General features: G+C 42.5%; 1 protein-coding gene and 1 pseudogene across 12 annotated transcripts in view; one reads left to right on the top strand and one right to left on the bottom strand.

Moving 5' to 3' along the window:
• WASHC2A (WASH complex subunit 2A) overlaps positions 1–13847 on the top strand; it is a 67687-nt gene that overhangs the window by 19899 nt on the left and 33941 nt on the right. For 9 of the 12 annotated variants that reach the window (XM_077124589.1, XM_077124586.1, XM_077124579.1 and 6 more), the window contains 6 exons: positions 1–60; positions 1448–1563; positions 2009–2066; positions 3614–3673; positions 4031–4201; positions 5930–6057. In XM_077124589.1, coding sequence (XP_076980704.1) covers positions 1–60; positions 1448–1563; positions 2009–2066; positions 3614–3673; positions 4031–4201; positions 5930–6057 — 593 coding nt within the window. The remainder of the gene's footprint in view (positions 61–1447; positions 1564–2008; positions 2067–3613; positions 3674–4030; positions 4202–5929; positions 6058–13847) is intronic. The other 3 variants (XM_077124587.1, XM_077124584.1, XM_077124580.1) reach the window with 1 other exon arrangement.
• LOC143654500 (large ribosomal subunit protein mL48 pseudogene) lies at positions 12240–13032 on the bottom strand (annotated as a pseudogene).

Below are 13847 nucleotides of genomic sequence, written 5' to 3'. Positions count from 1 at the left end.
GGCAAGGGAAACCTCAGAAGACAGTGAAAGAGAAGAAGGAAAGGAGAGTTCCCTCAGACGGTAGGCCTTTCCTCTCAATTCTCTTGTTTTAGGAGCCTCTCGACTCTGGAATGCTGACCACGTAATTCATAATCTGCCTCTTTAAATCTCATACCTGGGGTTTGTTCTAGTTTGCTAGCTGCCAGAATGCAATATACCAGAAATGGAATGGCTTTTTAAAAGGGGAATTTAATAAGTTGTTAGTTTACAGTTCTAAGGCTGAGACAATATCCCAATTAAAACAAGTCTATAAAAATGTCCAGTCAAAGGCATCCAGGAAAAGATACCTTGGTTCAAGAAGGCTGATGAAGTTCAGGGTTTCTTTCTCAAGTGAGAAGGCACATGGTGAACGCAGTCAGGGTTTCTCTCTCAGCTGGAAGGGCACATTGGCCCACATCTGCTAGCTTTCTCTCCTGGCTTCCAGTTTCATGAAGTTCCCCGGGAAGCGTTTTCCTTCTTCATCTCCAAAGGTCAGTGGCCGGCGGACTCTCTGCTTCTTGTGGCTATGTTGTTCTGCTCTGCTCTCTCTGAATCTCTCTCCTTCTCCAAAATGTTTCCTTTTTTATGGAATTCCAGTAACCTAATCAAGACCCACCTAAATGACTGGAGACACATCTCTGTCTAATCAAGCTTAATACCCACATTGATTGAGTCACATTTCCATGGAGATGATCTAATTTACAGTTTCGAACATACAGTACTGAATAGGAATTAGCAGAAACGGCTGCTTTTACAAAGTGGTGATTAGGGTTAAAACATGGCTTTTGTAGGGTACATACATCCTTTCAAACTGGCACAGGGTTTGTCTCCATTCACTTTCTCAAAGCATCTAAAAGTAGGCATGGCAGGGGAGTGTCTGAGAGAAGGAGTGGATATGGAGTAAAAATGCCTGTAAAGGTTTGAATTATTAGTGGCCATTCTAAATTCTATAGAAGTAAAGAAGCTTGTAATCTCTAGCATTTTTCTAAGTAAAGAATATCTTTGGTCCTTTTGTCTAAGCAGTAATGTGCACTCCATTCCCACTGGTGAATGTGTCAGTCTGTGGGCCCCTTTGTCCAGTGTACACCTCTTCCCCCAAGTTCCTGGTGGGATCAGTCTTGAATGTGGCAAATGTCTCAGAAGAGTTAGGTATAGATGACGGGATTACCTGAAGACTTCATTTTGCCCCAGATGTGTACACACTGAGGGTGGAGGCTCAGTGAGCCTTTTATGGGCATCAGCAGGTCTATTTAATGTTTTTTGTTTGAAATTTTGCAGAGTGCTCTCGGATACCTCTTGTTAAATGGTTAAATGTAGTCAAATGAATCTCTTGTCAGTTTTGGAGATGTTTTAGATATTAAAGCCTGGATTTTATGTCCCAAACCTATCTGTAACTCTCCCTGCAAAACCCTGTTTTCCATTTCCCTAGATGAAGGTGATAACCTGTTTGCACCCCCCAAGCTGACTGATGAAGACTTCTCACCATTTGGCTCTAGGGGAGGCCTGTTCAGTGGCGGGAAGGGGCTTTTTGATGATGAGGAGGAGGTGAGTCTTAATCAGGGATGTGCTTCAGAACTGGGTTGTGGGTCCACAAAGAAAAAAAACAAACTCTGTTCTTTTGGTGAGGAAATATTGACTTCTCAGTTGGAAGTCACTTCTGCTCCTTTGAACATCTCAAACTAAGTATCACAGAGTGAGAAACTTACTGTGTCCTGATGTCCTTCATTAGATGTGGATAGGATATAACAGCGTTAATAGTTAATACTTTACTTCATTAGGAGGTTTTCTTACCATATGCTGTCTTCTACAGGATTAAATTGTTTAAAGGTCTAATTATGCTATAGTCTTTGCTTAAGAGCTAGGGATTTTTGTGGACAGCACAGTGAATAGGAAGCTTTAAACTCTCCCGGGGCTTCTCTTTAGAAATCTTCAAATGCAGCTTCATTTTCCCCTGATTTTGAATTCTGTGTCATATGCCTCATTAAACCAGAGTGACCTCTTCACGGAAGCCCCCAAGGACCACGATGTTCGAGCCTCTGCTAATGCAGGTGAATATGGGATGGGGCCGACTTTGCTATTTAATGAACAAATTTCCCGAACCGTTTTATTCGCATTTGAAAAATGGAACACTTGAAGTTGTTCCCAAGCATTGTTTCTTTGTTAGGTAGTGTTCTAGTTTGAAAGCTGCCGAAATGGGATGTGTCAGAAACAGAACGGCTTTTAAAAAGAGCAGTTTAATAAGTTACAAGTTTATAGCTCTAAGGCTGTGAAAATGTCCAAATTAAGACATGGCTATGAAAATATCCACGTTAAGGCATCCAGGGAAAGATACCTTGGTTCAAGAGGGCCAGATACCTTGGTTCAAGAGGGCCAATGAAGTTCACGGTTTCTCTCTCAACTGGAAAGGCATGGTGACATTGGCTAGCTTTCTCTCCAGGTTTCATGTTTCATGACGCCCCTCTGGGGGTATTGTCCTTTTTCACCTCCAAAGGTCTCTGGCTGCGTGGGCTCTAAAGCTTTTTCCAAAAATGGTTCCTTCTTAAAGGGCTCCAGTAAGCAACCCCATCTTGAATGGCTGGAGACACAACTCCATGGAAACCATCTAATCAAAAGTTGCCACCCACAATTGGGTGGGTCACATCTCCATGGGTACAATAAAAATGCTCGCACCCAGTAATATTGAATGAGGATTAAAGAACTTGGTTTTTCTGGGGTATACAACAGATTGAAACCGGCACAAGTAGGAAACAATTTTTCCTCAATCTAGTTAAAAGCGGTTCATTTTTTACTAATTTCGCATTTTGGAAAAAGGAAAGAGTACTGTCTATAAAAACCACATCAGAATTTTGCCTGTTTCTTATGTGAGAGTTCAATAAAAACTCTGCCAGGAAAAAGATTCTCTTGCAGTGTTGAGGACTAGTTAAATTCAAATAAACATTCTAAAATCTGCGTGTCAATTGGAAATCAGTAATTCCCCAACCAGGGTGGGTATCAAAATCATCTGTGGAGTTTTTGAAAAATTCAAACGAAAAAAAAGTTTCTTGACATTTTATTCCATAAGGTCTCTGGTAGTTCTTGGGAATTGGAAATTAGTTACTTTAAGCAACTCAGCCTTCCCAGGCCACATATCCATTGGAATTTGGACAGCTTTGGAAACTGCTTCCTCTGTGCTTGCTCCCCTATTGGCAGACCTGACCGTCCTACAGCTTCTGCTCTCCTTAATTGGCCTCAGTAATTGCCTTGTTTCTCTCAGTCATCACTGGCTTGAATTTTCCCGTTTGGTCCTCCTGGTCTACCTGGAACTGAGTTGTTGCGGCCCTCGGGCCTGCCCTGCCTCTGGGCGGCCTGGTTCTGCCTGGCCTGCCCGTGCAGCCCCCACTGCTGTTGACCCAGCTGATCTCTCATTTGAGTCTCTTCTCGGGCTGTGTTGTTTCCAAGGAGAAACAGCATGAACTGGCAGAGAAGAATATACTTCAGGGTGTAAAAATTAATTTAAAAATGTTTATTAGTTGTCTGTGTTGTTTATTTTTCAGAAAGATGGGTTTAACAGAGAGAAAGTCATTTTCTTCATGAAATTATCTCTTTCTCATCCTAGAGCCTTCATCCTCTAAACCTGGCAGGAAGATTCCAGCAGGAGCTGTCTCTGTATTTTTAGGTATCTTAACTCGGATTTTGTTATTTTCTGACTGTTGTCTTCTGAGGGCCGGCTGGAAGGTGGGTAGTACCTGGGGGCTTCAGGGGGCATTTGATAGCTTATGGGAAGAGCTGCTTTGCTGGTGGTAGTGCATGTTCTTTTGGAAACCATTGACTTTGAATTTTTTTTCTGCTAGAGTGACCCAGATGGTTTTCACTGTGGAACTTTCTCTAGTGGTAGTGGATGAAGATTGTTGGGCCCTGTCAGTGTATTCTCTGAATGAACTGAAATCAAGTTCCTGGTGGCGGAATGTTTTCCCCTTACAGTCAGGAGGCCCCTGCTGGCTCACAGCTGTGGCTGTCTTTCTTCCACCTGCAGGGGAAGCTGATGTGTTTGGTGCCACCTCTGCTCCATCATTGAAGGAGCCACCGAAGTCTGACCACCCCCCTCCTGGGAGAAGCCCACACCTCCCAGCTCCAGCTGGCCTCTTTGATGAGGAGGAGGATGACGACTTTTTCACGACATCCCGCAGCAAACCTTCCCAGAAAGGTATCTGTTTCAGCCTTAAAAAGCTCCAATTCTGTACCTCTTGCAGTGCCAGGATTCCTTCTTGGGTATGCCTGTTATTGAGCCTCCTAACCTCTACTTCAGTGGTTTATGGCGGCTTGGAGCTCTCTACTTTATGCACCCATCTTTGCAAATGAATCACCAGGATTCTTTTCCTTATGAAGAGTTGAAATCTGTTTCCCTGTAATTTCTGCTTAGGATTTCTGTTTCTTACCTTTGCAGTTACAGAGAAAGTTTTGGTCACATTTTTTTCCTAGCCATCCATGATAAATTTCATGAGCACAGCATTACTTTCTGGCTGTTCTGTGCCCAGCTTCTCTTCCCTCTGCTGGACAGCCCAGGTACCCCTTGACAGCTCTCAGATTGCCCTGGGCTCTTTCCTTCTCCCCTCAGATGTGAGTTAGTTTGTTTATGGAGTCACTGCTCTGTGTCAGCATACTTGAATGTGCATGCGAAGGTCCATGTGCTCTTGTTGAAGTGGAGATTCTTGCTCAGTGGGCTGAGCTGGGGCTTGAGATCCCTTATTTCCGGCAGACTCCAGTGGGCCTCAGATGCTGCTGGTGTGTGTGTCACACTTGGAAGAACAAGGTTGCAAGTCACTTGGAGCTGTCAGGCTCTTCCCGAAGAGAAGGGTTGGTCACTAAAGCACCTAGTTTTCAGCATCTCAATGGAAGAGTTCTGTTTCATAGGAAAAGGTGGAACCAGAATGCACTGAGAAGCAGTGTCTCTGGATTTAGTTTCTTCTTCCTTGGTAGGTGTAGAAAGTAAAGATAGGAGAGAAATAAGAGGGAAACGATAGCCTACTTATTTTAGAAAGAGGGCGAAGATGCAAGCACACTTAGGTCTAGGCAGACTGACATGATGATGTCTTAGAGGAATCTCACTGGATAGATATGGTTGAGTCACAGATAAGCTGATGCCTGCTGCTTTCCTGAATATTGCTTGTCTCCTGGGACATTGACAAATCAGAGTCTTCACTGCTCATTCAGTGCAGCAGTGCCTTGTCAGTGAAAAGTTGAAATCCACCAAATACTTGTCAGAAGAATAAAGGAGGATCCATCCATTCAGTGTGATTTCGTGAAGCTGTAGAAATGACATTGATATATGTTGACATGGGATGGAATCCAAAACACATGAAATGAAAAAGCAAATTGTTTCGTATGTTGTTCGGATTATATTAAAATCCTTTACTTGTGAATAAAGTCAATACATTGGTGTATCCTTTGGGGAAATCAGAAGCATATATACCAAAGTTACTGATGAAATTATGGGGAGTTTTCAGTATTTGCTGTTATTTGCTTCTGAAATATTGGGCTTTTTACAGAGCAAAACCCAAGAAAGATTGACTTGGTGGCCCTCTAAATATTTTCTTTTTAAAGGTTTCTACCTATAAAGCCAGTCCTAGCTGCTCTAAGCAGTGGGTTGCTGCTGCTTGAGTAAGGTGGTTAAACTTTCTGCCCTATGTTCCATTTGGGCTGTGTGGTGTTCTTTCAGAAATTCCAAGGGAATACTTTTTTGGTGGGGGCAGGTAGGGAGTGGGGCTGGTGAACAGTATATTTCCATTAATATTTCTTCAGAACTAATCAAGAAACAGTATAATTTTCTACTTATTCTGTGGGTGAAAAGAATTTTTAACCAGTAAGTTTTACGGCAGGATTTTCTACCTTCATGTCGTCATGCTGTTTTGTGTTCTGGTATTTTTCTTTTAAGACAAAGTCAGATCCACTGCTGATATCTTTGATGATGAGGAAGGAGATCTGTTTAAAGAAAAAACAGTAGTTTTGCCAGAAGCTACTGTGAAACAGACAGATGAAAATAAAGCAAGGGCAGAAAAAAAGGTGAGTGGGATGGGAAGAGTGAGTGTGGTGTTGATTTGGGGCATCCTGTTAATTCACCCGGAACCCATTAGAAAGCATTGTTTATCTTCAAGTTTATTATGAAAAATTGCAAACATAGAGGAAAATTGAAAGAAAAGTACAATGAACACCCAAATAACTGCTCTCCACATTCAACAATTGTTAATATTTTGTCTTTATCTCATCTCTCCAAACTTTTTTATGTGTATATTTGTCCTGAACTATCTGAAAGTAAATTGTTGTCATCATGACATTTCACCCTTAAATATGTCATCACACATCTCTTAAAAAGAAAAAGACTCCTATATAAATAAAATGCCACTAACACAGATAGTAGGGTAGCAGTTGCTCTTTAATTTAGTGTGATATCCAGTCCATATTCAGATAGCACCAGTTGTCCCCAAAATGTCTTTTTTAAAGCATACCCAAGAAATACAACTTTGAAATCATCTTGTATGTGGACCATACTCAAATTCCTCCACTTGTCCCAAAGATCTCCTTTGTAAAAAGAATCCAGGGTCCAGGCAGTGCTCGCACATTGCAGTGGTTGCCCTGTCTCTTTAGCCTCCCTTTCATCTGAAACGCACACTCATCTTTTGTTTTTGTTTTTTTTTTTGAGTTTGCCTGATTTTCCTCTTATTAGATTCAGGTTAAACATTTTGGCAAATCCAGACTGAAAGATTGTACATGTCCTGTCGCCATGCCTCCTGGGCGCCCTGTTGAAGGGGCACCTTTGTGTCCGAGGCAACCCTTTGACATCATGGGAATGTCCTGTTCTCCACCAGCCTTTCATTCAGTGTTTTTTTTTTTCCTGATTATTATTGTTATTATTATTATTATTTTTACATGGGCAGGCACTGGGAATCGAACCCAGGTCCTTTGGCATTGCAAGCAAGCATTCCTGCCTGCTGAGCCACTGTGGCCTGCCCTCATTCAGTGTTTTAACATCCATTGATGATCTTTTCCTGAATCAATTTTTACATCACATGGTACAAAATAATTTTTTCTAATTCTTTCATTTCTTTTGCATATATTAATTGGCATTCTTCTGAATAGATGAGCTGTCTCTCCTCTTCCTTCCCCTTTATTCAGTATCATGATGAGGAGCATGAATTCTTTATTCAGTGTACTAAAAGCCATGACTGTTTTTTTTAAACTTAAAAGTTTGAAGGTACTTACACTTAAAAAGGTACAGGACATTTATAAAAATGCAAATTTCATGCAGAGAACTCCAATCCTCCCCAGCCCCCACACCAAGGTCCACTGATTTTAGCGTTTCGCCACATTTGCTCTATCATTCTGTATTACCCATCATCCTATCAGTCCATCTCTGTTACCAATCCATTTTCTGAACACTTGAGTTTAGATTGTATATGTCATATTTCTTAAATACTTAATGCTGCCTTGCATTTAAAAATGACTTCTTTTCTCAGGATAATTCAATTAGGTAGCCACTTTAAATGCAGTTATCAAGTTGAAGAGATTTAACATTGTTTAGAACTTACAGTCTGTTTTCCAATTTTTTCATATGTCTTTGGCATTCATCAGTTTGATTACAATATGTTGCAGTGTGGATCCTGTTTGGAGTTTGTTGAACATCTTAGCTGTGTATATACATGTCTTTTGTTAAAACTGAGAAATGTTCAACCATTATTTCTTTGAATAATTTCTCTGCTCCTTTTTCTCTTTCTGCTCCTTCTGGAATTCCCACAATGTGTATATTGGTACGCTTGATGGTTTCCCACAGGTTCCTTGGGTTCTTTTCACTTTTCTTTATTCTTTTTGCTTCTCAGTCTGGGTGACTTCAGTTGTCTTATCTTCAAGTTCACTGATTCTTTCTTCTGCTAGCTCCATTCTGCTGTTGAACCCCTCTGGGGAGTTTTTAATTTTTGTTACTGTGCTCTTCAGCTCTGGTTCTTTTCATAATTTCTATATGTATTACTCTCTTTGTGTTCATCTTTCATTTTCCTGATACCCATATTTCCCTTTAGCTCTTTGATCATATTCAGGACCATTTAAAGAAAAGTCTTAGATATGTCCCAGGTCTGGTCCTCCTCATTGATGGTTTCTAATACTTAATTTTTTTCTTTCCTTGGACCACTATTTCCTATTTCTTTGTACATTTTGTTATCTTTTATTGAAACCTGGACATTTTGATTTTTTATTTTGTTATCACTGAAATTTAGATTTAGGTGTCTCTTCCTTAGCTTACATCTAGCTAATGCTATGATAGAGCTTTCCTTGAATGCCAGGAACTTGCCAAAAAAAAAATAGTAATAAAAATAAAACAGAAAAAGGAAAATCTTTTCTATTTCTTGCAGATAAACCTGGGCAAGTGCTCTCCTTCAGAGCTTATTCATAGAAGGTGTGCTGCTTGGAAATGATGTATGTACCCTAGAAAAGCCTTGTTTTAATCCTAATCCCATTTTAAAGGCAGCTGTTTCTTTTAATCCCTATTCAGTATTGTGTGTTTGCAACTGTAATCAGATCATCTCCCTGGAGATGTGATTTAATCAAGAGTGGTTGTTAAACTGGATTAGCTGGAGGTGTGTCTCCACCTATTTGGGTGGGTCTTGATTAGTTTCTGAAGTCCTATAAAAGAGGAAACATTTTGGAGAATGAGAGATTCTGAGAGAGCAGAGAATGATGCAGCCACAAGAAGCAGAGTGCACCAGCCAGCGACCTTTGGAGATGAAGAAGGAAAATGCCTCCTGGGGAGCTTCATGAAACAGGAAGCCAGGAGAAGAAGCTAGCAGATGACGCCATGTTCACCATGTGCCCTTCCAGATAGAGGAACCCTGACCATGCTCACCATTACCTTTTCAGATGAGAGAGAAACTCTGTGTTCACCATGTGCCCTTCCACTTGAGAGAGAAACCCTGAACTTCATCAGCCTTCTTGAACCAAGGTGTCTTTCCCTGGAGGCCTTTGATTGGACATTACTATAGACTTATTTTAATTGGGACATTTTCCTGGCCTTAGAACTGTAAACTAATAATTTATTAAATTCCCCTTTTTAAAAACCATTCCATTTCTGGTATATTGTCTTCTGGCAGCTAGCAAACTAGAACAGATTTTGTAGTGAGAATGGGGTGCTGCTGCAGTTTGCAAATACCAGACATGTTGGAATGGCTTTTTAAATGGATAAGGGGAAAGTTTTGGGGGAGTTGTGAGGAGCTTGATAGTGAAGGCCTAAAATGCTTTGAAGAGACTGTTGGTAGAAATGTGGGCTCTAAAGTTACCTCTGACAAGGCCTTAGACAGAAATGACGGATGTGTTATTGTAAACTGGAAGGAAGGTGATCCTTGTTTTAAAATAGCAGATAATCTGGCAAAGTTGACTTCTGGCTTTGGCTGGAAGGCAGATTTTAAAAGCCATGAACTTGGATATTTACCAGAAGAGATCTCCAAATTAAATTTGAAAAATGCCGCCTGGTTTTTCCTCACAGCTTATAGTGAAATGCGACAGGAAAGAGATAAACTGCAAGTTGAACTCTTGGGTACAAAGAAACCAGAAATTGAAGTTCTGGAAAATTCTGGGCCTCCAGAAAGGGAGACCCCAGAGAATAGTGCCCTGTGTGAGGATTTAACCAAATGTAAAACCAGCCAGCCATTTCAGAGAAAGCCAGGATTGAACATGGAGTTATCCAGGAAGGATTTGTGGAAACTCCTCATGTGTGATGGGCATAATCCAAGGCTGCTGCATAGAAAGCCAACAAGAGGCTCTGCCAGTCTGGACTGGGGTGGTTCAGAGAAGGGACACATTGGAGGAAAAATAACTTTAGAGACAAAACCATGGAGGCTGAGGTCTGAAGTCAAGAAGCCTCAGGCCAGGAGAGTGGACCCACCCAAGCCCATGGAGAGGGTGAGTTTACCCCAGAGGCAGGAGGTGGGCCTTCCACCTCGTTGCAGTGGAAGAGTCATGCCGCCTCAGGCCTTGGAGAGTGTGAAGCACATTCCTTGGGGTTTGGGGAGAGCCTGGCTGCTACCACATGGCGGAGTTGAGCGTGTGCCTCAGAGATGGCAGAGAGCCCGGGTGCAGCACTGAGGGAGAGGGTGGAGCCAAGAAAAAGGTGTTCTCCCCAGTGTCCCCCAAGGTTGCATTTGGAGAGAGACAGGCCTCTGCCTAGGCCTTTGGAAAGGGTGGGACTGCCGGCTTTCTGAAGCCCTGAAAATAAATGATTCTCAGACTTTGAAATCTAATGGACTTCGCCCTGCAGGGTTTCGAAGCTCTATGGTCCAGTGAGGCCTGTGTTCTTTCCTCCCTATGGAAATGCATATACATATCCCATGACTGTTCCTCCTTTGTATGTTAGCAGCAAATAACTTGTTATGAGTTTTCAAAGGCCCAGAGACAGGAGAATGTGCCTTAAAACAGACCATGCTTGTAACTAACTTTGAGATTTTGTACTGGTTTTAAACTTGTTTTGTATTTGTAATGTTAGTAAAATGGTTTAAGGTTTTCTGATATTGTTACGGAATAAATAAATGTATTTTGTATACAGGGAAAACATGTCTTTTTTTAGGTGTTCTAGTTTGCTAGCTGCCAGAATGCAATATACTAGAAACAGAATGGCTTTTAAAAAGGGGGATTTAAAAAGTTGCTAGTTTACAGTTCTAAGACTGAGAAAACGTCCCAATTAAAGCAAGTCTATAGAAATGTCCAATCAAAGGTATCCAGGGAAAGATACCTTGGTTCAAGAAGGCCGATGAAGTTCAGGGTTTCTCTTTCTGTGGAAGAGAAAGAAGGGCACATGGCGAACACAGTCAGGGTTTCTCTTTCATCTGGGAAGGCATGTGGCAAACATGGTGTCATCTTCTAGCTTTCTCTCCTGGCTTCCTTTCATGAAGCTCCTGGGGAGACATTTTCCTTCTTCATCTCCAAAGGTCGCTGGATGGTAGACTCTGCTTATTGAGACTATGTCATTCTGACTGATATTTCAGAATCTCTCCTTCTCCAAAATGTTTCCGATTTTATAGGACTTCAGAAACTAATCAAGATCCACCCAGATGGGTGGAGACATGCCATCACCTAATCCAGCTTGACAACCACTCTTGATTAAATCACACCTCCAGGGAGATGATCTAATTACAGTTGCAAACATGCAATGCTGAATGGGGGTTAGAAGAAACGACTGCCTTTACAAAATGGAATTAGGATTAAAACATGGCTTTTCTAGGGTACATACATCATTTCAAACCAGCACACAAGAAGTTAGGAGAACAGCTCCAGGCCAAAGTGTAGGGGCTGCTCTGATTCTTTCTGTACTTGCGTCTTATCTTGGGCATGTGCATGTGATCCTAGGAATCCTCCTTTTAACACAGATATGATTGTCCCCTCCTCCCTAGGAAACAGTCCCCTCACGATCCCGGGCACTGTACCGAGTGTCCTATAATCAACAATGCCTCATCCCAGGCAGCCACTGGACTGCTCTCCCACAGCGTTCTTTAGGAGAGCTCTGTATGCTGCATTCTACACCTGCAGGGCAAGTTCTGGGACAGCAAGTTCCTCAGCCCACTGCCAGACAGATTGGGTCAGACCTAGAAACTCCCAGTATGTGCCTGAGGGTTACTTTGTTCCCTCCAGAACTGGGACCAGGGATCTGCCCTGGCAGGGCAGGCTGATTCTGTGAGGAGTGGGTGGGGAAGCCAGCCAGGGCTCTGTGAGATCCTAGGCTGTGTGTGTGTGTGTGTGTCCTAGTAAACCTTTATTTGTGGAAACAGGCAGTGGGTGGGATGGTCTCCAGGCAGTAGTTGGCTGACTCCTGAACGAGGTCAACTTCAGTTCTTTGCTTAAATTTACTCTGGGCAACCCTAATTAGCACTTACGTAATATCTGCCTGATATACTTATGTCAGGTCACTCACTGCACAAAGCAGTTTTTTCACTTATGCACAGACTCTGATTCTATCTAGAGAGTTTTTTCCTATACAAAGCTTAAGTCATCCTCCCTGTGACTTCTCCTCATAGAAAATTTATGTCATAAGCTTCTCCTTCACTAAAGGATACCATACCAGATTACTCAAGGATACTCAAGTTCGCTTTAATTAGACAAACACTAAAGTAGAACATGCTTTTTGGTTAAAGCTCTGGGCAAAGAGAAAATAGAATCCTTAGTTAGAAGATGGACTGACTTCTCACGCACACCCCATTAGCATATTTTTATTAGACAGAGAATACTAGGGTTAGCTTAAAGAAAAGTGGTTGAAAAATAATGAGTACAGCCACATGTGGAGGAGAGGCACTGTCCTGGCTGTGATATCTCAGAGTCAGGGTCTCCTGGCCCAGGAACCTCTCGTTAGCACTCAGTATCATCACAACTGGCCTGAAAGGGTCTGCCATGAGCTCATTCAACTTAACCAATAGTTCTTCCAATTCTGGCCAAGCCTTGAACCCTCTCTTAAAGTTGTCTTCTCTGTGTTTCTCTGGCAATGTGACTCCTTCAGGAAGATTGCTTTGGATTATTCCCAAGAAAATCTCTGCAAAAGTAGCACTTAGTCCACTCATGGCAGTAAGGACAGAGCCCAGGAACATTTTTCTGCCTTGGTCCTGCAGCTACAGCACCTCCGTGGTTTTGGTGGGCCTCGCATAACCTTCCTTGATGTTAGTGAGAGATTGTTGCAAAAGTTGTGAACATACTGGGCATAACTCTCTGCCAGGGCCGTGCCATATACTGTCATGTAAATGTTTAAAACCCTCTATTCATAATTTATCCCAAATTAACAGGCCTCATTTCCATTTTTATCCTCTTCTTGGGCTCTTGTGTTGTGATTAGGTTCTTCCATCTTCCAGTGCCTTGGGTGGGCTTTGTCTTAGAGTGCCAGTTGGTGTTCAGGAGAATGCCACCTGAAGAACAGATGGGATTCTCTCCTGACATTTTGAACCTTAAGAAGGAAAAGGCTTATTTGAAAATGGTACCATCTTCCAGGCACGGCACCTTTCCCTAGACCCTGTTCATCCTTTGCTGCTGCAGCCTATACTTGTATAAGCCGAATGTCTGCCTTAGCACCACCATCCCTAGGCGGCTGAAAACACTGACCCATCCTAGGTTTTTTTGTTTTTGCATGGGCAGGCACCAGGAATTGAACCTGGGTCTCTAGTTTGGCAGGTGAGAACTCTGCCTGCTGAGCTGCTGTGGCCCACCCCATCCTATCCTTTTAAGTAAATTTTTTCTTGATTCGATGCCTGCCTTGTTAACTGCGGGCCTTTCACTGTTTTCTGGAACTCTGAGAAAGATGTTGGTGCAGGTGCTTACCGTGTGTTCAAAGCTTTTGTCATCTTCATTCCTTCGGATGCTCACATTGCCCTGTATTTGGCCAGTGGCTTGTGTGCTCATCAGTCTTTAAGCACTTGCTGTCCTTTCCTGTGCTGTCCAGTGGATTGTGGCCCAGTGTCTTCCCAGAGCACTTCTTGTCATATCATGTCCTTGCCATGACGCTCTGATCTTCCCACTGCCAAACGCATCCATTCCAGCATTCCTAAACCCGGTAGGCCCCTGGTGGTCAGCTCTCCTGCACTGCCTGCGATTGTGCCCACCTGGTGAACCCTCTGGGCATAGACAATCCGTCCTGCTGGCTGGTACCCATCTGTGCCCTTGCTTTTTCTTGCTGTTCTTTTCCTGTATAATTCCCTCTGCCTGGAATGTCCTGTCCATCTCCCTGTGTCCGGGCCTTATCTGTCTTTCCAGGCCCAGTTCACATTTACTCTCTTCAAGGAACTGCTACTTCCCTCTTTCCTAACTTATACTGATCTTCCTTTGTTTTAGAGCTTTGT

This window comes from Tamandua tetradactyla, chromosome 13 (assembly GCF_023851605.1).
Source record: "Tamandua tetradactyla isolate mTamTet1 chromosome 13, mTamTet1.pri, whole genome shotgun sequence".
Taxonomy (NCBI): domain Eukaryota; kingdom Metazoa; phylum Chordata; class Mammalia; order Pilosa; family Myrmecophagidae; genus Tamandua; species Tamandua tetradactyla.
The sequence above is the reverse complement of the archived record's forward strand: the minus strand, read 5'-3'. Positions and strand labels throughout refer to the sequence as shown.